This window comes from Ochotona princeps, chromosome 15 (assembly GCF_030435755.1).
Source record: "Ochotona princeps isolate mOchPri1 chromosome 15, mOchPri1.hap1, whole genome shotgun sequence".
NCBI classification, from domain to species: Eukaryota; Metazoa; Chordata; class Mammalia; order Lagomorpha; family Ochotonidae; genus Ochotona; species Ochotona princeps.
The window spans coordinates 45,028,238-45,051,818 of record NC_080846.1 but is presented as its reverse complement, the minus strand read 5'-3'; the positions used below and the strand labels follow the sequence as shown (position 1 = coordinate 45,051,818).

At 42.1% G+C, this 23,581-nt stretch overlaps 1 protein-coding gene and 1 long non-coding RNA gene across 2 annotated transcripts in view; one reads left to right on the top strand and one right to left on the bottom strand.

The window, feature by feature from the left end:
• The window catches only part of LOC131482087 (uncharacterized), a 177,642-nt gene extending 174,569 nt beyond the window's left edge, over positions 1-3,073 (bottom strand). The window contains exon 1 of the long non-coding RNA XR_009246758.1: positions 2,754-3,073. This is a non-coding gene — a long non-coding RNA (uncharacterized LOC131482087). The remainder of the gene's footprint in view (positions 1-2,753) is intronic.
• On the top strand, positions 1,763-22,864 carry USP44 (ubiquitin specific peptidase 44). Its single transcript, XM_012926390.3, has 6 exons — positions 1,763-1,950; positions 9,694-11,192; positions 13,990-14,185; positions 16,396-16,504; positions 21,247-21,452; positions 22,627-22,864. The coding sequence occupies exons 2-6, from the start codon at positions 9,774-9,776 to the stop codon at positions 22,827-22,829; spliced, it is 2,133 nt and encodes a 710-aa protein (XP_012781844.2). The 5' UTR covers positions 1,763-1,950; positions 9,694-9,773; the 3' UTR covers positions 22,830-22,864.
• Positions 22,865-23,581: the final 717 nt, after the last annotated feature.

Here is a 23,581-nt window from a genome sequence, read left to right as displayed (position 1 = left end):
CCAGTGATCCTCCCCAGGACCTGACCTCAAGAAAATATCCATCCCACTATCTGCCACAATGCTACAAACTTTGTTTTAGAAGTTCCATTATTCATTTGTCTACAGGAGATTCTATTAGGAAACTGTGAAAGAGAAATCAAAGAGCACATTGCTAAATACTAGTAATTTATAAGCAATCAATTTGTGACCTGATCATTGCGCTTAGAAAATGGAAGTTGGGAGCCTAGTGTCATAGCCTAGTGTCTGAAGTTCTTGCCTTGCAGTCAATGGGATCCCATATGGGCACCGGTTCTAATCCCGGCAGCTCCACTTCCATCCAGCTCCCTGCTTGTGGCCTGGGGAAGCAGTCGAGGATGGCCCAAAGCCTTGGGACCCTGTACCCACAGGGGAGACCCAGAAGAAGCTCCTGGGTTTGAATCCGGCCATTGTGGCCACTTGGGGAGTGATTCAACTGATAGAAGATATTCCTTTCTGTCTTTTCCCCTCTCTGTAATCTGACTTTACGATAAAAATAATAATTAAAAAAATCTTTAAACAAACAAAAAAAAGGAAAATGGAAGGTTGGGGTATTCAACTCAGAAAAAGCTGGGGAAAATTATGTATAAAGAGGAGTTAAAATGTTTCATGGACTACAGTAAAGCTCTGGGTACAGCAATCTGAAGCTCCCTAAAAACTTGAGTAAGATGGAGGTGGGGTGGGTGCTGCAAGAGCTTCATCATTTTGCTGCCAATTAACACCTAAACCCTGGGCTGGGTTTCTGCTTTTCAGGCCTCTGTTGTGAATTCCTCTCCTAGGCACAACCTCTGAGACCGCCATGGAAAAGCTTCACAGTCCCTTATAATTTTGGTATCATCTTCTCAGCTTGCATTTACCTATCCTACCTACATTCTTTCTTAAAATTAAACAATGCTAATTCTAAGTTCCTTTTTACTTTTTACTATCTTCCCCCCCCCCACTCATTTACCTAGACCAATATCTCAGATCTGCCTTTCCTTTTACCATTTTCTCAATTCCTTTCTGATATCCTTGCCAGCTACTGAAATTTGTTTGTGTCCTCATTTAAAAAGTTCAACTGCCAGGCTCTTTAGCACTTCTTTACCCACTTTCTCTAACTCTTCATCATCTTACAGTATTGAAACAAAAGCCACAGACATTACATTGCCCAGCACAGAACCACTGAATACAGGTGTTCAAAAAAGTGTGTTCAATGACCATTAAAGTTCCATGAAACAGAATTCTTGTGGTTTCCTGAAATTTGGCAAGCTCATAAATTCACTAGTGCACATTTATGATTCCTAAAACATTTCTCAAATTTAAAAATTTGCACTAGAAAGTTCTTAAAAAGCAGCACAAAGCATAAAAACACCTCCATCATGAAATCTGCATGTCTTGTTTTCCTTTAACTCCTTCATTCTCATCTTTCATAAATTAAAACTACTTTGTGTGGTACTCCAGGATTCAGTTTCAGATTGAAAGAACATTTCTTTTCTGGTTTAGGCAAGTGTTTACCTTGTTGTAAAAGACAAGAGAAATCCCATTTTATGGCAAAGAATTTCTAATTCTGTTCATTCATGGGGCATTCTAAGAAACCTTTTGGCCAGCACTATAGTAAAAGACATCGATGGGTCTACACAAGGAGCCAGGGCTTGGCTTGCCAGGAGGTTACAATGCAAATGAGAGAGAACACCCCAGCTCGGAACTCTGAACAAAAGCACCGACTGCATAATAATGTACTGCTGGGGTGGGGGATGGGAGCCTGGCCGGCCAGTAGTTACTAGGAAGGAAGTTTCCAGGAGGTGAAGGTTTAGGCCGGGCCTGAAAGAGGCCGATTGTGATGATCTGCAGGCGTGGAAGCGGGAGGGCCGTCAACGGAGGCGACACACATCTGCCCTGATTCAAAGGTGGGCCGTTCCTCGAGTATCTAAACGTTCGTTTGTGTGGATCTCGTCGGTAAGTGTGGGGACGTGACTTGACGAAGCTAGGAAGGGGGTGGAGGAGGCTTTTAAAGTGATCGTAGAAAGCTGAGATTTGATGAGATGGATTTCAAAATAGGAAAATCAAAGGAGAATTATTCTGACACTTAGGTAATAATGCGGTTGCCATCGGGAGGTCCTGGGGTAGAGGAAAGAACCCAGAACACGCCATGGGAAATTCCTGAGGGAGTGAGTTTCTGGTTTTCACTATTATTCCAAGTCACACTGTAGGGAAAAAACCTCCACAGTTCGCACAGCCGCAGGTAAAAGACCTTAGTGTTTCCACAGCGGACTGGCTGGACCCCAGGATGTGCCACCTGCCAGAGGACTTGCTCAGAACGATTTTATGGCGTTTTAAAAAGCAGAGCCAGGTTTCAAACCAGGTTGTATTTTGCTTTCAAGGAACCACAGGGGGGAAAAAAGGACATTGTTACCAGACACACTGCAATTTGATGAAGTATTTCCTCTTACGGGAAGCTTTCCTTTAAATGCTTTCAGGGCATTTTGGAAATTCAGGTGTGTGTGTGTGTGTGTGTGTGTGTGTGGCAGGGTAAGATTAAAAGACCACGTTTTCGTGTGTTGAGTGGGAAGGAATGCGCTGGGAACTGATTGGATCAGAAGTACTATATACATAAAACAAGAAAAAATTGAAAGCTCTAATGTTAAACTATGCAAATACACTCCTCATGTTTAATCTTTACTTATATGACGAACATTGCGTGCGCTTGTGATCTTCACATACTTTTGGGGCATTTTACTAAACTTAAATTTGTTACCTACCTACGAACTGGTTCCCATGGGGTTCCTGTGCCCGAACTTCAAGAACTTCAGCAGCCAGTTCATTTCATTTCCTTTAGATGTTTTCCCCCTTTAAACATCTTCCATGCTCATTTTTGTCTCAGGTCCCATCACTCAACTCCTCCCAAGAAGGGAACTGTTCAGTTTCAGAGCTTGCCTTACATATTCCTGGTCTTGGCACTCAATCGGCATGTTATTACCTTGGCATGTTTGTGTTGATTTTTCAGCGGGTGGCTGAGGGAGAGCTGGCTCAGGGTCGAACGCCACGTTAAGATTTATAAACAAGACTAGGTCCGTTCCCGACCCCTCACACACACACCTGTCTTCTGCACACCAACCCTCTCCTCCTGAGACTCCGGGCTTTGTTTTCGGGTCGACAGATGAGCTGACTTGGGACAGGGGCGCCTTTCGGGGTTCTTCAATTCTCTTTTCTCAGGGAAGAGCTTTCCCCCTCATAGAACTAACCGACCAAAGCCGTGTGTGGAGGCTCACAGCCCGGCCCTCCTCGGCGAGGGCAATGTTTTCTGGAAGAACCTCTATGCTTGCCAGGTTATTCGGGCCCATGTGGAAGATAGCGGTATGGAGGGAGGAGTTTCTGCCACCGCTGCTGGACGTTGTGGGAGCCACAGAAACAACTGCAAGGAGCTGCAATGTACGCTCACAGCACGCAGCAAACCCTGGCTTCACCTCCTCGAGCTCTCCACCCCTTCCCCGCCCCGGCTTCCACAGGTGCGCGGCCGGCCAGCTGAGGTGCCTTTCTCTTGTTCACGCACAGCAGCGTGTGGCGCTCGAGAAAGCCGCTCGGCTTCCCCCTCAGCCTCCATAGAGCCCGGGAGAGACCGAGGCGGGGGTGCCGGGCCGGCGGCGGGGGCGTGGCCTGTGGTGGGGGAGGGGCGTGTCCCGCTGTGGGGAGGGGCGGGACCCGCGGTGGGGAGGGGCGGGACCCGCGGTGAAGCGGGGCGGGGCCTGCAGTGGGGCGGCATGGCCCGCGGCGGGGAGGGGCTGGGCCTGCGGTGGACGGGGGCGGGGCTAGTCGCACCGCCCCAGTCGCTACCGTGAACAGCGAGGATCAGCGGGGCGGAGGGGGCCTTTCGCGGGGTGAGCGCCAAGATGGCCGCCCCCGCTCGGGCTGAAGAGTGCATGAAGGGGCGCGCGCGCGGCGGCGGTTGGCGGAACAAGGCTCCTGGAGGGAGCGGACGGGAGACGCGAGTTCCAGGGGCCCGGAGGCACCTGGCGGCGTTTTTCCCGTCGCCGAGGGCGCTGAAGCGAGGAGACAGATCATTGACAGGAGAAGGGAACAGATGACAGATTGAGAAGAACCAGCCGGGGAGCCCACGGCGGCGAGGGGTCGGGCGAATTTACAACTGGCGTCCCTGGAAAGTTTCGGTGGGTCGTGCGATGCTGCGGACGGCATCCCGGTGTCATCAAGCGAGTGCCAGAGGTGCCAGGCTTGGAGAGTGGGCGGTGGCGAGGCTCGGGGGCAGGAAGGATGCTGCGGAGGGGTGGCGCGGCGGGCGCGCGGGCTCGGTGGGGGTGAAGGCGCGTGCAGCCCGCAGGGGTGGCCCCCAAAGCCCTGGAGGGATGTCCCCAAGGCCCTAGGGGGTGCCCACAAGACCCTGGAAGGGTGCTCCCTAAGGTCCTGGGAGGAGTGTCCCCCAAGGCCCTGGAGGGGTGCCTCTGGAAGGGGCGAGCCTGGTGTTTCGTGCAGTGCTCTTAGTTCCCGCCCGCAGGCAGCCCGCACCTGCTACTCCATCCACACGCTTTGAACCATTCCCGCTGGCCCGCCTCGGCGTGGGCGAGCTTGCAGGCTGAACGCCATTGGGAGAGGAGAGAGGGGGCATTAGGAGTCTTGTCAGCGCGAGGGAGAAAAAAACCAAAATGCTCAAGCTTAAGTGAAGGTGGGACCCTCCCCATCCTTAATTTAAAAAAGAAAGAAAGAAAAACCGAAACATAATTGTTTCAGCTGCAAGTAGGAGGCGTTGGAAATCCTCCTGATAACTGTATCGTTTCTTGCCGTTTTAATGTTGCAAGTGATAAACTGTTGAGTGACTCCTGGGTAACTGACTCCTTCCTCGACGTCGCTCCTGCTCCGCTCCTCTTTGAAAAGCCTTCTTTAGGAATTTCCGGCAGGTGGACGGGTTGTGAATTTAGCGTGAGAAAACGACCTCCGAGCATTCGCTTCCCGAGTTTGCGCAGTAGCTGCCTGTAAGCAGTTTTAGGAACACCTTAGGTCTGGAATTCTGTTTTCGAGTTGTCTCCAACACCTGCGTTTGGTGTGGACAAGAAGGGAAAATGAGCAATTTACTGTGATCAGATTTGAAAATCAAAACAGGAGTGTTAAGCACCTGCTGATAGAACATTTCCTCATCTCAGTGAGATTCGATATTCTGTTGAGGTGAAAGAGAGTAGAAGCTTTGAAGCTCAGTGCCCTTGGGACACTAATCCGTTTATCCTTAAACATCTTGTCTAGGTTTCCCCCTCCTCATTTGGGTATCTCGGGGTTTTTGTTTTGCGTATTTTGTATGCAGGCCTTTAATTACCTAATGGTCGAGGTTTTCGGTCCAGTATTACTGTAAACTGCCTACATTGAAATCTAGAGGCATTTTAATACTGATCAAATAGATCCAGGCACAGTTTCTGAAATTGAATTTTTTTTTTTTTTTTGCTACTTTCATTGTGTGCCAGTTTTGGTTTTCTTTTAAAATGTTGACTTTTTTAGCTTTAAAATGTTGAATAATAATTACAGCACCATTTGATACAAAATTCAGTAACACCGTTAAGGAACATTTAAATTGAACAATTCTGTTGAAGATTTGGGATAAATATTTGAAGTATATTGTTCCCAGACAGGTGTTTCCCCTCCTCTTCACAGGTTTTGTTCTACAAAATAAATAACTAAGGTATCATGTACACTGCACCAAACTTGTTCTCCACAAACTTCGATCCTGCTGATGTATTTGGTGGGAATGTTGGAGAACTTCTGCTCAGGAAGTTCCTGAAGGCCAAGTGCTACTTTGGCTGGGAAAGCAGTTGAGGACGGCCCAAGACTTTAATAAAAAAAAAAAAAAAAAAAACACGTTTGAGCCTTTGTGAAAAGTTTGAATAGCTTAAAATTGTTTTCTTTGAACAAATTAAAATTTTAACTATCTTCAAGCACTGAAAGCAACAAGGTACATCTTTAAAATGAAGTGTTTCTTTTTTTTTTTTAAGATTTATTTATTTTATTACAAAGTCAGATATACAGAGAGGAAGAGAGACAGAGAGGAAGATCTCCCATCCAATGATTCACTCCTAAGTGAGCCGCAACGGCCAGTGCTGAGCTGATCCGAAGCTGGGAACCAGGAACCTCTTCTGGGTCTCCCACATGGGTGCAGGGTCCCAAAGCCTTGGGCTGTCCTCAACTGCTTTTCCAGGCCACAAGCAGGGAGCTGGATGGGAAGTGGAGCTTCTGGGATTAGAACCAGCGCCCATATGGGATCCCGGTGCATTCAAGGCGAGGACTTTAGCCGCTAGGCCACGCTGTCAGGCCTGAAGTGTTTGATTTTAAAAAGCTTTCTAGTAGCTACTAATTTGAATTGTGTGTAACAGCTTTACAATATTTGAGAATTATACTTATTTTATTTCTTATAGATCTTGTTTAAAAAGCCCTAATTGTATTGTGCTATTGTGTAGTTACAGGTAATATTTTCTCAGACTGCATGGGGAATGTAGAAATGCTTTTGCTGTGTCGTATCTATAAGAGGAAGATACTGCCCAGAATTGTTTCTGATCTAATGGAGCCTAAGTTACTAAATTAATCCATAGCTTCACAGTAGTGGATTAGTGAGTGAAAAGAGATGCTCAGAAGTCAGTAGAGGAAAAAGGAAGTGTCAAGGAAAATATTCTCATCCTCCTCCCCCAGCTTTTAGGTCTTTGTGTGATGAGGTGCCTTTGGGGGTCCTCCGCCTTAGGGGATGTCCCCAAGCTCCTCCTCCCCCCCCCACCCCGTAGGCCGTGCAGGAGAGTGGGCTCGAGGTGTGTGGAGACAGCTGCCTGACTCGCTGTCCTGCTGGTCTCCCTGCCTTTCCCTGGATCATCCACCCCCTACTGGTCTCTTTCATAAGTAGATGGCGTTGGTGAGACCCTGCCCTAAAATATTAATCCCAGGATCTGTCATGCTACTATTCTGGTTCCAGCCTTTGGGTTTTTTTTAAAGATTTTTTTAAGTCTTTCAGAGACTCCCTTTTAAAATGCAAATCCCCTGAGAGAGGTCAGACCTCTCTTGTTAGCTAACATCTTGATTATCAGTTAGCACCTTAGTTGCACTTTGTCTGCATTTGACTGAGCATGAGCTCCTGGCTAAAAGTGATCAACCGGAAGGAAACTATCATAATACTAATTATCACTGTTGGAGCCTCAGTTGTAGTAAGGATCATAATTAAGTGCCAGGAATTGTTTCAAGCATTTTACTCTCTCAATGGCCCTCTCAATGCTAATAATACTGGTATTATTACCACTGTTATTTTGCAAATGAAAAAAATACCTAAGGTATGTGGATCATAAATACTTTATAAATAATCACATAGAAATTACAGCCACTTGGGCCCGGTGCGGTGGCCTAGCAGCCAAAGTCCTGAACATGCCGGGATCCCATGTAGGCGCTGGTTCTATCCCAGTAGCCACACTTCCCATCCAGCTCCCTGCTTGTGGCCTGGGAAAGCAGTAGAGGCCGGCCCAAAGTCTTGGGACTCTGCACCTGGCTCCTGGCTTTTGGATCAGCGCAGCACCGGCTGTTGTGGTCACTTGGAGAGTAAATCATCAGATGGAAGATCTTCCTCTGTCTCTCCTCCTCTCTGTGTATCTGACTTTGCAATAAAAATAAAAATAAATCTTTTTAAAAAAGAAGAAATTGCAGCCACTTGTTGAGCCGGGGCACTTGGCCTCCTGATTGTGTGCTGTGCTTTGCAGTGAGCCCTCCCCCCAATGGATTATCTCTCAGACAAATGGTATTACCTTTTTCACAGTTCTGCACCAAATCCAATTATGTGTTCATTTACGAATGTCACTTTCTATTAAGCGTCAAGAACTGCCACCATTTACACAGTTTAATGAGAACTACAATTAAAATAGGCAGAGTCCTTGGAAAAGAGGGAATGTAGTCTAGGAAAGGGACTCGAAAGACTAGAGCATAATTTAGCACATATGTAACACTCTGAACTGATATTACTTACAATTCGTATAATTAATATGCTATTTTTAGAAATTTGAAAATGTAGATTAACAGAAATAATGCAGTGAATTCCACAGATTATCTAGAGATAGCCCTAAAATAAATAAATATGTATGTGTTTGTGTGTGTTCCTTCCAGGCTTTATTTTGTTTTAACCACTTGTCAGAATATTGTACTAGGTGCTGACTTATTCCATTTTTTAAAGTTTTAGAGTGATATAATTGTCCTTGCATGTAAATATATGGTGTTTTTCTACCTCTGTAAGTGTATTGAACTAAAATTGTGTTTGCCTACATTTACTGTGTGCTTTACTCAACCATTTTAAATAGAAGTAGGCAGAAAGGAGCCCTGGATTTCTTCCCTTAACCTCCATATCCGAGCATCTATCTAAACCAGTCTCCACTGAACACTAATTCTACCTCCACTCTTTTAAAAACTTTTGTGGTTCTATAACTAATGTCCTTCAAATCTCTAGCTTAGCGGAGCTCTTAATCACTCATCCTTCTTCCAGATGTTTGCCACCCACTTCCCTCTATACGGATCTCGACCATGGCTTATTTAACAGAATCCTCAGCACTTCTATATTGCTTATAGGATCTAGGGAGCGAGTGATGAAGGAGGAAGTCAAGGCTTTTTGTTTTCCTCAGTACCTAGAAGGATATAGGGCAATGGAGTACGTTAAACACTGATGTCAGGATTTTATCATTAGCAACTATTGAATCTTAGGCGTGAAATACTGTATTTGATCAACTAATCTTAGGCATGAAATACTATATTTTATCATGTTTTATACTTTGGAACTTTCGAGGGAAGAAAAGTAAATTTAAGATATGCCCTTGAAATGTGAGAATTGGACTGGTCATTCTAAAGCCTACATTCAGGATATGGGGTTGGCATTGTGGTGTACTGGGTTAAGCTTCAACTTGCAACACCAGCATCTCATATTGGAATGCTGGTTCAAGTCTTGACTGTTCCAATTCCAGTCTAGCTTTCTGCTAATCCACCTAGGAAGGCAACAGATTGTGGCCCAAAATGGTGTTGAGGGTTCCTGGCTCAGCTTTGGCTAGCCTTGGCTATTAGAAGCATTTGGAGCCAGTGCATGGAAGATTTGTTGGTCTCGCTGCCTTTCAGATGAAAAATAAATGAAGGTAATCATTGATTTACCAGATGGCAAAGCGGCTAGAAGCTAATTATTTGAAGATATAATTTGCATTAAATAAGTAGAATATTAATATTACTAATCACAGCTATGATTATACCCATTGACAACTGACCATCAATCAAATGTTATCTCTCATCTGATATGTTTCTTTCTCTCTCTCTCTCTCTCTCTCTCTCTCATTCCCCCTCTTTTTAAAAGACTTATTTATTCGTTTGAAAGAGTTAGAGAGAGAAAGGTAGAGGTCAAGGCAGAGAGAGATCTTTCATTTTACTTGCTATACCTAAGTGTCAGTCCCAGATAAATAAATCTCAATGTAAAAAACGCAAGTGTTTAAAGGAGGCCCCATCAGAGAAGGTGGGAGTGAGTTTCCTGAGCAAGGTAGAGGACCCATTAGGGAAGTCCAGATTAGAGGAAAAGTTAGAGCTGCATAGGAAAAGCAGCTCAGAAAGTGGAAATAGAGGGAGTGAATTTGTCATCTATTATTCTTGGGGAAATACCTCATAAGAAAGACTTGGTATTTGTTTCTTAAAAATGCACATTGTTCTGCTTAGTTCTCAGGTGCTTGGAGCGTTGTGAACAGATACTACTTTGGATTATGTGCTTCTCCAACTGGACTAAGTAAACGCTGACAATGGATAAGTGCAAACACGTCGGTCAGCTGCGGCTTTCCCAAGACCATTCCATCCTCACACCCCAGAAGTGGCATTGTGTGGACTGCAACACCACCGAGTCCATCTGGGCTTGCCTCAGCTGTTCCCATGTTGCTTGTGGGAGATACATTGAGGAGCACGCACTGAGACACTTTCAAGAAAGCGGTCATCCTGTTGCATTGGAGGTGAATGAGATGTATGTTTTTTGCTATCTTTGTGATGATTATGTTCTTAACGATAATGCAGCTGGAGACCTGAAATTACTACGAAGTACATTAAGTGCAATGAAAACCCAAAATTATCACTGCACCACCCGTAGTGGGAGGATTTTGCGGTCGATGGGTACAAGTGATGATTCTTCCCTGTCACACGATGGTGCTCAATCTCTGCTTCAAAATGAAGACCAAATGTATACTGCTCTTTGGCACAGGAGGAGGATGCTAATGGGCAAAGTCTTTCGAATCTGGTTGCAACAGTTACCCATTAGAAGAAAAAAGCAAAAAGAACAATCTCAGGAAAAAACAGTGACGAAAAGAGAAGTCAAGAAAAGACGACATGAATTAGAGGATCCCGTTAAAGTAGAGCTGGAAAGTGTGCCTCCAAGAAAGAGTTTACGTCTGCAAGGCCTTGCTCAGTCCACCACGGTCGAAATAGTTCCTATTCAAGGGTTACCACAAACTCCGCCATCACCAGCCAAAAATGAAGTATCGTCCACCTCAGAAGATGCGCCACTTAAAAAAGGCAGTGACTCCTCAGTTAAAAGAAAGCCAGTAGTAACTCCTGGCGTAACAGGACTGAGAAATTTGGGAAACACTTGCTATATGAATTCTGTTCTTCAAGTGTTGAGTCACTTACTTATTTTTCGACAGTGTTTTTTACAGCTGGATCTGAACCAATGGCTGACCGTGACAGCTGGTGACAAGTCCAGATCTTATAAGCACCCCCCAGCAACAGATGCTGTAGCCTATCAAATGAATGAATGCCAAGAAAAGCACATCGGCCATGGTCGTTCCAGACACTCGAGTCTGTCATCAGGATTAAGTGGTGGAGCATCAAAAAGCAGAAAAATGGAACTTATTCAGCCTAGAGAACCCAGTTCACAATACATTTCTCTTTGTCATGAATTGCACACTTTGTTCCAAGTCATGTGGTCTGGAAAGTGGGCCTTGGTCTCCCCATTTGCTATGTTACACTCTGTGTGGAGACTGATTCCTGCTTTTCGTGGTTATGCTCAACAGGATGCTCAGGAATTTCTTTGTGAACTTTTAGATAAAATACAACATGAACTAGAGACGACTGGTACCAGTTTACCAGCTCTTATCCCCTCCTCTCAAAGGAAACTTATCAAACAAGTTCTGAATGTTGTGAATAACATTTTTCATGGACAACTTCTTAGTCAGGTATGGATTTGTTAAAATGCTGTTTCATCTTCGGGGGGAAATTAAGTTATATAGATATCTTTAACAAAAGTACCTTGCAAGTCAGGTCACTCATTTATAATTCTTCCCTTCATATGAATCCTTGGAAATAGTTTTCAGTCCATGCTATCAAAAGTTTGGGGGGTAAAGAGGAGTCAAGAAAAAATTTTCTAAGTTCATAATTCGTATTTGTCCAAAATGCTTAGCATCCAGTGTTGAGATTTGGGGAACTGTTAGATTTGGGAATATCCACATAGACTTTACCAGTTGAACATTCCTGATATAAAAATTCAGTCTCTAAAATGCACTGTGTAGCAGGCAGTGTGGCACAGCCTGCTAATGTATCCTGGGCGACAGCAGTGATGGCTGCAGTGCGTGGGCCAATACACCCATGGGGAAGGCCCAGATAGAGTTCCTGGTCCCTGGCTTTGACCTAACCCAGCCCTGGCTGTTGCAGGCATTTGGAGAGTGAGCAACCAGAAATCAGATTTCAGTCATATTTCCTCTCTCTGTGTCTGTCTCTTTCTGCCTTTTAGGTAGATGAAAAATTAAGTGAAATGCTCTAAAGTCAAACTTTTTTATGCCAGCATGATATTCTCAGAAGTTTCCTTTTGGGGGGGGGGCATTTCAAATTTTACATTTTTGAGGTAGGGATACTCAGCCTGTATAACATTCATTCTCTGAGGTGTTAAGAGAAGGATTCAGTCCCAGCAGTAATAGATTAAAGATACGTCTATATTAGGAATGGATGTGCTGCCCATTTGGACAATTAGATTTGAGGTCCAAGGAGAAGAACTGGAGAATTTCCTATAAAGCCAAAGGATCGGGCCTGGTGGTGTGGCCTAGCGGCTAAAGTCCTCGTGTGGCCTCGGAAAGCAGTTGAGGACGGCCCAAAGCTTTGGGACCCTGCACCTGCATAGGAGACCCAGAAGAGGTTCCTGGTTCCCAGCTTCGGATCGGCTCAGCACTGGCCGTTGCGGCTCACTTGGGGAGTGAATCATCGGACGGAAGATCTTCCTCTCTGTCTCTCCTTCTCTCTGTATATCTGACTTTGTAATAAAATAAATAAATCTTAAAAAAAAAAAGCCAAAGGATCGAAGTCTGAAGGCTTTAACAAGTAGATGGGGAAATTTTAAAGTGTACAAACTGCTTTCATCTAGAATAGTCCTAATTGTTTACTTTCATTTCACTACACAAAAGTTTCATTTGTTGTGAAAAGAGAGATTGAAAACTAGACTCTTTGATCTAAGTAATGGGTCTCTATAAAAAATAGATTTGTTGATGAATAATTACTCAAACATAAGGCTATCTACTTTTCCATAGCACAAAACTTTAAAAAATTTTAAACTAAAACAGATTTTTAGGCCATTTTCTTCCCCAAGCAAACCTCCTATTGTTTCTGAACTCAGCTTTCACTACAAGAGTCATCTTTTATTTTTTAGAATACTTTTTCTGGAATATTGCTTAAATGCTTAAGATGTAACAGCCATGAATTTTATTTTAGTAAATATTTTAAAAATGTAAATATCCTACATTGTGCCATTTAGCAAATAAGAATTATACTTGTGTAGCATACAGTTTAATTTTCCCATCAACATTGTCGTTTTGTATGCAAAACACTAAAATACACAATAGTACAATATATAGTTGTAGACAACCTGTACTCCTATGATCTAAGGAGCTTTTTCAGAAAAAATTCCCCAATTTCCAAAATCACATAATCCATAGGTAAAACTAAATAGATGATATTGAGTTTCCTTCTGAGTTTTCTTCTGCATAGGTTTTTTATATAATTGATCATTTATATTAGTCTGCTTTTTTCATTTGATATAGTGAAGATTCTCCATAGTCACTAAAAATATTTTATTATTTTTTTTAGTAAGAACTAATTTCTTAAATTCTGAATGACAGATTTATAAATAAAGAAGGAAGGAGAGAGATCATCCATTTGTTGGTTCACTCCCCAAATGGCCACATTGGTTGGAACTGGGCTAATCTGAAGCCAGGAGCCAAGAGCTTATTCTAGGTCTTCCACATGGGTTCTGAGGCCAAGAACCTTGGGCTATCCTCCACTGCTTTCTCAGGCATATTAGCATGAAGCTGGATCAGAAGTGGAGCAGCTGGAACTTGAACCTGGCAGACTTACAGGGAGAAGCAGAGACAGAATGATTTCCATCTGCTGGTCCACTGCCCAAACAGCTTTAGGGACCAGTACTGAGCTAATCCAAAGCCAGGAGCCATTCCCACATGGGTGTTTAGGGTCCCAAGGGTTTGGGCCATCCTCTGCTGCTTTCCAGGCCATTAGCAGAGAGCTGGATTGGAATTGGAGCAGCTGGGACACAAACTGGTACCCATATGGAATGCTGGCACTTGAAGGTAGAGGATTAGCCTGTTCATCCACAGTGTCATCCCCACCTCCCAGCACTAATTAAAAAAAAAAAAAAGTTTATTTACTTGAAAGAACTACAGAGAGCAAGGCAAGGGGGGTGGGGGTCTTCCATTCACTGGTTCACTCCCCAAATGCCTGTAACAGCTGGGATGGGGCCAGGCCAGAGCCAGGAGCTTCTTTCCAAGTCTTCCACATGGTGTAGGAGTTCAAGCTCTTGGAACATATGGGATGCCAGCACTATAGGTGATGGCTTAACATGCTATACCACAGTGTAATGTAATGGTACATTTTCCTGAGAAAAGCTTTTTTACTGGTAATAATCTCTCCTAAGAGGAGTTAATGTCTTGACAGAAGAATCATAATCTGAGGAATGAATATTTTCATTTGCAGGTTACATGTCTTGCATGTGACAACAAGTCAAATACAATAGAACCCTTCTGGGACTTGTCACTGGAATTTCCAGAGAGATACCAATGCAATGGAAAAGATAATGCTTCCCAACCATGTCTGGTTACTGAAATGTTGGCCAAATTTACAGAAACTGAAGTATTAGAAGGAAAAATCTACGTATGTGACCAATGTAACTGTAAGTAGAAACCGAATATTTGTGCTTAAGATTAACACAGACACATGAAGAATTGGAAGACATTTTATATTATTATTATTATTATTATTATTATTAGAAAGGCAGATTTACAGAGAGAGAAAGATCTTCCATCCGCTGGTTCACTCCCAAAATGGCTGCAATGGCTGAACCTGAGCCAATCCAAAGCCAGGAGCCAGGAGCTTCTTCCGGGTCTCCCACATGGGTACAGGGTCCCAAGGCTTTGGGCCGTCTTCAACTGCTTTCCCAGGCCACAAGCAGGGAGCTGGATGGGAAGTGGAGCTTCTGGGATTAGAACCTGCACCCGTATGGGATTCTGGCATGCGCAAGGCAAGGACGTTAGCCACTTAGCCACTGTGCTGGGCCCAGAAGACATTCCTCAAACAACACTTTTGCAAATAAACTTTTTTGAGTTTACTGAAAAATACTAGACAGTTCTTCTTTAATATCACTATTTATAAACTGTGTTTGCTTTGCTTTATTGATATTAACCTAAGTTTTTGATCCTCATGACAGTTATGGAGATGAGGGGTTCATAAACTAAGAAATCTACATTTGTTATGTGAAAGAGAATAAAGTAGCAGAAATAACAGGCAACCATGTTGTGCAATGGGAAACATTGGCTTCATGAGTTTTTTTGCTACACTACATATCAAAATCTTGATAAATAGGTTATATGTGTGTATGCACAGGTATGACAGGACATAATGTCTAACTGGGCTGCTGCTGGTTAGATCACTTCATAAAACCAAAGTTTAATCAGAAGCATCTATTGTCTCTGGTTAGTCATGGTGGTTGCTGTGGATCAAGGTAAGCTGCTTGCCACATGTTCACACTGCTGTGTGGAAGGACCTGATGAAGTCTTGGGCCTCAGTGAGGGCGGGACGATGAACCAGCTCAGCATTTTCTTCATGGAAACACTGCATCATTTGCATCTCTTCCATCACACTGGCATTTCAGGGCTTATGCCACAGATTTGCAGGAACTCTCCCCAGTATCTCTAACTGATTCTAAGGCTTTCAGTTCTATTCATTAGATGGAAAATAAACATTGAATATTCCAGCACTAAAGAAATTTAAACGTCACTTGATGGTTTCCTAGAATGATTTAAACTAGTATTTTTTTTCTGAGGGCTGTCTAACAGGAACAGTTGTTGAGAAAAATTAGCCTTTATCTATTTTGCTGTGATGTGTTTTTTTGTCTTCTCCAAAAGTAAATACGGATAGTCTGTTTGCATCACTGAATCTGAAGCTATTATAAATGCAGAATGTGGTTTTACATGAAGTTTGTGTTTATCTGCGGGGGCTACCACCTGACAATCCTGAAGAGGCTGTTTCAGTAAATAAAAGCAGATGTTTTATAAAGTTATGAAGTTGACAATTCCCTATCTTGCTCTACTGGGATGACAGGTTTTGGGAGACAATCTAGACGTAGGTATGGGACATTGAGCAGCAGCTGGACTCCTGGATCTCAGGGGGACCATCCTGCAGGGTGCAGTGGAGACACAGCCTCATGGTGGTCCGATCCCACCTGCCACACAGGAAGGGCCACCATGGGGCTGCAAGCTGGAACCAGTGTACAAGTTGAAGGTTAGTTCCCTGGACATGCAGAGCAAACTGTAGTTGCAGACAACCTAGCTAGAAGCTGTAGGATAGAATCCTTACATAGAACTCTGGAGAAGTGGAAGGGATAAGCAGGAGAATTCCAGGTTTCATTTGTTTAAAATCTGATGTAACTGGGCAAAAGTAAAGGCCTGCTCTCTGGGCCACTGGCCTTGGTCAGGGTGGGTCCCCAGGAGAGGGGGAGGGGAAGGTGGCTTCAGCAGTGAAGGCTGCTGCCCCTGGGTCCTGATCAGTGTCAGTAAATAAATCCACTGCAGAGTTTGGAAAGTGTATATTTTAAAATGTTTAAGGAAAATTTCAACGTTTTCCCATAAATGAACATACTCAAACCCACTTTCCAATATCATGGCAGAATAGTTCATTCTGTTACCTGATTTATAAGATTATTGTTAAACAATGTCCTCAGAAGTTCACCCGTCTGCATTAGCTTGCCAGTTGTACTGTGGACAAATATTGCTTGTGGACAAAGCCCCTACACAGTTAGTACCTATCCAATGAATTAACTGAATTTACAAAGCTGTCTCACCATTTCCTGTATCCTTACTTGCTTCTCATTCTTTGACATCACAGCAAAGCGCAGAAGGTTTTCACCAAAGCCAGTTATTCTCACAGAAGCCCAGAAACAGCTGATGATATGCCACCTGCCTCAGGTGCTCAGACTGCATCTCAAACGGTTCAGGTCAGTACTTCCAGTGTTACTGGTTGCCTACCAACTTCACACTTCTCAGCTTGCTTGTAAGGCTTTATAATTAAGTAACACATGGCAAATTAACTTTAAATAGCATATACTGAACTAGATGACTTGCATTATTTTCTGTAAAAAAAAAATCATTGTCTTTAGCCTTGACCAATAGACACCAGTCAATAATTAACTAACCTAATTAACCTCTCAGTCTCTTCCTCAGCAAACTCTTCATATTTTGATCTAAGGGATAATACTCTTTGTAAATTTAATTATGCGTCTAGTCCCTAATATTCAGCATTTATAATGCACGTATCTCTAAATCTGTAACTAGTAATGCTTTATCCCTTTGCTTTGTGGAAAATTTTTGATCAAAGATATACCAGTTCAACCTACAGCACTTATGACAATAGCTAAAACTTGTGAAATATATTTACTGGGGTGACTTAATTGACTAAGGTTGGTTAATCTAAGTGAATGGTTTTATACTTCGTGTGAATGTTAACCTGAGGAACTCTATTAATTCTCTCAAGGAGTTAAAACCCACTGAAGAAGTTACTTCATTGTGCTATGACTAGAAAACCATTGAGATATTTCTTGTACATATTTTTACTGTTTTAATAAGAACACCTTTTAAAAATTCAAGTACTATATTACAGAAAGTCAAAGTACTTCTCTAGAGCTAATCACTGTTGACCTAACCATTAAAATTGTTGGTTCCGGCTGTTAAAGTTATGATCATCAGAGGAGGGCATTTGATGTAGGTGAATCACCCGAGGATGTGTAGTGTTCAAGTGGCTGCATTTAAGTTCCGGCTTCATACCCAGTTTCAGCTTCCTGCTAATGTATGCCCTGAGTGGCAGCAGGTGACGGCTCAAGGATTTGGGTCCCTACCATACAAGTAGGACGCCTAGAGTGAGTCCCAGGCTCCTGCTTTTGGCCAGGCCAATCCCAGATCTCAGTGTTGTGGGCATCTGGGGAGGGAACCAGTGGATGGTAGATCTGTGTTCTATTTTTGCTTGTTTAATTATTTTTTACTTACTATATTTCCAAAATGGTGGTTTCAGCCATTTGGGAAATGAACCAGTGAATGCAAGATCTGTTTCTCCCTTTCTCTGTAACTTGGCCTTTCAAATAACATAAATGAATAAAAAAAAAGTAGTGTGTATCACACATCAGCACAAAGCAAGTTATAAGGGAAAGAATAATGAATTCTAGTGAAAATTCAAATTTCAATATAGTATTTATTTACCTATCATAAGCAAGAGAAAGTTTATTCTGAATCAATCTTTACAGTAAAATTTAATCCAAAGCATTAACAAGGAAAACTTAGTTTTTAAATTTCAGGTGATTAATTTCTAAATTTAAGGTAAAATACAAACTGTTTGTATAGTAATTAATTCACTCTTTAGCAGTTTAAAATCTGGATCATTATTCTGCTTTAAAATTCCTACTCTAAGGGCCTAATCATCATAGAAAGTTAAACTTGAACAGCATAATATGATCATGTGCCTCTTTTTAAGAGAGTCTAATTGCTGGTCTACTCCCCAGAAGTAGCAAAGCAACCATGAACTCAAATCAGCACCTCCCACGTAGGTGGCAGGAAGCAGTCACTGGGCCCCCCTGCCCCTCCTGGGGGACTCCCTGCATCAGGAGGAAACTGGGGTCAGGAGCCCAGGCATGGGGCCAGATCCTAGGCATCCCCATTGGACATGTGGGCATCTTAATCCCTAGGCCAAAAGTCTATCCCATGAAACTCTTTTTAGCCATACATTAACATCATGAATAAACTTTATTATAAAATATTAGAGAAATAATCCAAGATTTACTGATGATTATAATTAAGGAAGCTACTGCTAGGATGTAAAACTCTTACATTCCCAGCAAAGGTTAGGGTTGTTTTGTCTTCCTAAGAGAGGTATCAAAACAGAGAGCTTGCTGTGTGCTGGGTTAGTTTCTCTGGCAAACATCTTTTGAACATTTCCTTAATCTTGCCCATTTGGGAATTCCTCTGTATATTATCATACTCATAAATATGTACTTGTAGATTTTCTTATTGAATAATGAATATTGTAAAAATATCAAACAAGGGAATATGAATATTCATGCATGTCACAATGTTTTTTGTGTTAAAAAAAATCCTTTAATTCTATTTTTCATGAACTTTTTGAAATATCTACATGTTTTAATATTCGAGACAGTGACTACCTTTGCATAAAAGGCAAAATGAGTTTGGGAGAGGCATACAGGAGGCTAGGATGTAGACAATATTTTATTTTTATTTTGAATTTTGAATTTTATGATACAATTCCATAGAGTCTAGGATTTCCCCCAGCCCTTGACTGATTTTCCCCATGTTGCTACAATAGTATAGTCCTTCATAAGGAGTCATATTTCCATCAGTCTGTTATTTCAGTGTGTCCCGACATTGTTGGTACAGACACTGTCAGTCCATCATCCCATTTAGACAATGTTTCTGACACCAGCTGTGTACTGTGTCCCTGCCAATCCTGTGTTCTTCCCTTTTCCTCCAACGCAGGCCACTATGAATTTCTAGCATAGTGTTACACTTTGTGTTATCATTTCATTGCATTTCTATCAGCACAGAAAACTTGGTACCCAACTTACCAATGAGTTAATGAATATTTCTAGTTAGACATCTTAAGAGGATTTTATACATATTAGTAAGTCAAGATTTAATTTTTATGGCTAAACCAAAGAGAGAAATATAAAAAAAATGATATGCACTTCTTGCACTAAGCAAGCCTCATTACTTTATGTGCTTGATCCCCCATTTTTAGTAAAGTTTGAGGTATGCTGGATGTAGGATCCTTTATGCATTTTATAAGGAGGGTGTGGAGAAGATACTGGAATTAACAAGATCAATTTCTCCTGCTATAATCACATCATAGAATACTTCGTGACCCCTACTTACAGAATGTATAGGGACATTTCCCACCGAACAAGCAAGCAAGCAGTTCTGCCAACAGCAGCTGAGTATCCTGCAGCTCCTTCAGCTTCTGCCCACAATCTGGAATGTCAGATCCAAGAGACTGAGAGCTCAGTCCCAAGAGACTGACCTCTACTTTGGATGCCCAGGTGTGCTGAACTGATGATAGACCTGTTATAAAGCTAGCTTCCCATAACCCTCTCTTCAGGTTTGATTAGATTTTAAGATGAGCTCCCAGAACTCATGAGAACATTTTACATAAGTGTACCCATTTTTCACGGGATAAAGGATGCAAATGAATAGCCAGACAGAAGAGCTGCACAAGGCAAGGCACTAACAAGGGGTAAGGAAGACCTAGTTCTTTGGGTTTCTTACAGAGGCCTCATCACATAGGCACAGTGATTAACGCATTGGCCAGTGGTGAGCATCTGTTCTTCAGCCACGCTGCCCTCCCTCACGGTTGCAGGTGGGATGGGCTGAGCCTCTACTGTCATCAAAGCTTGGTCTTTTCTGTGACTGGTTCTCACCCTGAAGCTACCTAGGAGCTGCCAGCCACTTGTCTTCTCACCAGCACAGCAAAGACATTCTAATCGCTCCTCAGGGTCTCAGGAGATGTCAGGAAATAGATCAATTGAACAGTTCACAGTAGCACGGAGGATGGTGAGTTTTTCAGTCCAGCAGACAGTGCATTTTGCTCAGTTCATGTTTAGTTCTGTACCATTTTATATTCCAAGCATTTCATGTTGATTTTCATGTTGACTGTCTACGTTGCTCTCTGCCTATTTGTCTAAACCTCACTGTTTTAGTAATTCAATGTCATATACAAAGATTTAGTTATTTGAAAGGCAGAGCAACAAAGAACTTCTGCTGGTTTGTCCCCCAAATGGCTTTAACAGTCAGGGCTGGATGAGGCTGAAGCCAAGAGCCAGGAACCAAGTCTCCAATGTGGCTGGCAGGAGCCCAAGTACTTGCACCATCTTCTGCTGCTTTCCCAAAGCCATTATAAGGAGGCTTGGGTCAAAAGCAGAGCAACTGGGATGTTCTTGTGTTCTGACATGGGATGCTGGCACCACGGGTGGCAACTCGACCCACTGTGCCACCTAATTTATGTTGTGATCTGTGTCCTTTCTGTCTGTGCCACACTAACTCAAATCAGATTATACTCTTTCGAACTACCATGTATTGTTTTTTTCCTCACATATCACTAACACATTGTATGTGACTGAGCAATGGGAGGCTCTAGGAGGCATGACCAACACACTGAACAAGCGACAGAATAAGGGAGGTTACTCAGTTCTATCACAAGGGTGTTATGCTCGCTTATACAGTGAATGCTCCTAGTTCCTGTATTTTTAGTTTGAAAGGCAGAGGTATCCAAAGGAATTAGAGGTGCTGCTTTGTTTTCCTACATAACTGGCCAAGAAGAGATATATATTCTATTTCCCATCTTAGGTTATTTGTTCATACTGTGGCAAGACATAAGGAATTTAAAAAGCCTTCATATCCTTGGTTTACCTATTAGGAAAATGCTCTCAGCATTTTTCTGAGTGATTTTCCTCCCCAATTATCTAACAACAGAAGGTAAATATTTAATACTTGTTGGCAAGACTTGTTTGGTAAATTTAAATTATTCCATCTATAACCAATTTAACACTGAACAGATCTAATACTTATTGTATGTGCTACTATGTATTCCATACTCTGGGGTCTTCTATAGAACTGTTTAGGCCTCATACATGGTTATTTTCCCTTTGTTTATTTTGATAATTTTACCCTGGTTTGTTCACAGGTGGTCAGGACGTAATAACCGGGAGAAGATTGGTGTTCATGTTGGCTTTGAGGAAATCTTAAATATGGAGCCCTATTGCTGCAGGGAGACCTTGAAATCCCTCAGTCCAGAATGCTTTATCTATGATTTATCTGCTGTAGTAATGCACCATGGGAAAGGATTTGGCTCAGGACACTACACTGCGTACTGCTATAATTCTGAAGGAGGTATAGATAGGAAAAAAAATATTTTACCTTGGTTTAGACTTGGAAATTGGAGTTCAAAATTTATCAAATTCTAAATTGGCTGCTAAATCATCTGCAAAACCACTTGACCACTGGTTTCTAAAAGACGAGTGCAGTACTACTGGTTAGGGGGGAGAGGGAGGATGTGCAGGAAAGAGACTATTTTCTCTGCAAGTCTGCAGTACTTTTGATTACTTAATGCCTATAGGGACAGAACAGTGAAGACAATCTTGTCAAATAGTTTTGGCTTTAAGATTTGAATGTTAGAATTCGAGAGTTCATCTGCTTGTTCACTTCCCAGGTGGCACAACAGTCACGGCTGGGCCGGACCGAAGTCCAGACCCAGGAGCTCCTTCCAGGCCTCTTCTGGGGCAGAAGGGCCCAAACACTTGGGCCATCTTTCTCTGCTTTCCCGGGCCATTAGGTGGAGATTTGACTGGAAGTAGAGCATCCAAGACATGAACCTACCAGCAGCACAGGCAGTAGCTTAACACACTGCACTAAAACACTGGCCCCAAAGTTACCTTAAAGACACATCAATAAGGGCAGGTCCTGTTTACTGGTTTGTGTTAAAACAACAGGGTTTCTAATGAATGAGGAAATCAGATATTTGAAACACACTTTCGAGTTCAAGTTTAACATGTTCATTTGCAGTTTCCTTGGATTCTTCTAGGACAGTCTAGTTCTAACAAAAGGGACTGGAATGAGGTTTCACTTTTTATTTACCTTTTTGGTACCTACTGTTGAATAGACCAAGAATAACCATCATTCCTGCTAACACACAAACAACAGAAGTATGGACAAAAGCCTAGATAATTACAAAGCCAATTAATTCAACATTAAACTATCAAGAGTGAGTTGCACACTGTTTGCTTTACAGTATGTTGAATGGTAAAAAGTATTAGCAGGTAATTTTACATCTAGAATGTCATATCCTCTGGTTATTCAGACTATGCAACTTACAACTAATTTCACGAATGAAGAGATCTCAAAGTAACACACTGCCCAAACTATACAAGTATTTCTCATTGCAGAATGAATTGGCTAGAAAACGTTCTATTTAGCAAAAGCTTAACTTTCACTAAAACTTAATACCCTTTATATTAAAAATTCCTAAAATCCTTTATAAATATCCTATTTTTGTGCTTCACTCTAGGATTCTGGGTACACTGCAATGATTCCAAGTTAAACATGTGCACTATGGATGAAGTATGCAAAGCCCAAGCTTACATCTTGTTTTATACCCAGCGAGTTACTGAGAATGGAAATTCTAAACTTTCGTCCCCCGAGCTCCTGCCTAGTCTAAGCCAGTGTTCCAATGAAGAAGCCAATACCTCTTCTAATGAAATCTTTGGCTGATCCCAAGACAGTGGGGTTTCTTCTTGTCACCTGTATATGCTTTTCAAAGCTGACTTAGGAGTTTCCTTTTATTTTTCTTATGAATCAGAGCACACATTTATACGTTTTATATCTGAAGTGTTATAAAGTATAAAAACGTGTATCAACTGTGACTATTTTTAAGTACTTTGGAGTTTTAAGCTTTTTAATGTTTACCTCAGACTAGTTATACCTCTTATATTGTGTCTTAATTAACTCAGATCATGATTTTTGTGCAATCATTCTTAAATTCGGGTGGCATGAATTTATCTTTTATAGCTATTTTCTATTCAAATTCTTTAAACCTTAATAGATGGAAAATTAGCCACTTCCTTCCATGCTTAACCAAAAAGGAATGGACTTTCGGCCATTTGTCCCTTGAAGGGAGTTACTATTTTCAAGCGAAATACAAAGGTACCCAAGACTCATCAATCACACAGCGTCACAGTCGTGAGGCTTTGAGAAGCAGTCCTCATGATGATATGACTTTACTTAATGGAACATTTGCTATTTTGCTATCTTAGTAACTATTTGGCAGTTAAAATGTAAATGGCAATTTTATATATATTATCACTTAAATGAACTTTGGAACTATGGACATAAAAAAATGATGGTTAGGACTTATGATTAGGCAGCAAGTCAGTTTTAAACCAATAAAGCAGTTTCCAACAAAAATCTTGAGTTTAGCAAACCAGTATTATGTTATGCAGGTATAGTTCATTTTGGTAAGAGTT

Excerpts from the sequence above, each read along its gene's own strand:
- USP44 (XM_012926390.3), top strand. The coding sequence starts at position 9,774 with ATGGATAAGTGCAAACACGTCGGTCAGCTGCGGCTTTCCCAAGACCAT. Across the intron at positions 11,193-13,989 it reads ATGGACAACTTCTTAGTCAG|GTTACATGTCTTGCATGTGA; the intron begins GTATGGATTTGT and ends TTTCATTTGCAG. Across the intron at positions 16,505-21,246 it reads CTGCATCTCAAACGGTTCAG|GTGGTCAGGACGTAATAACC; the intron begins GTCAGTACTTCC and ends GTTTGTTCACAG.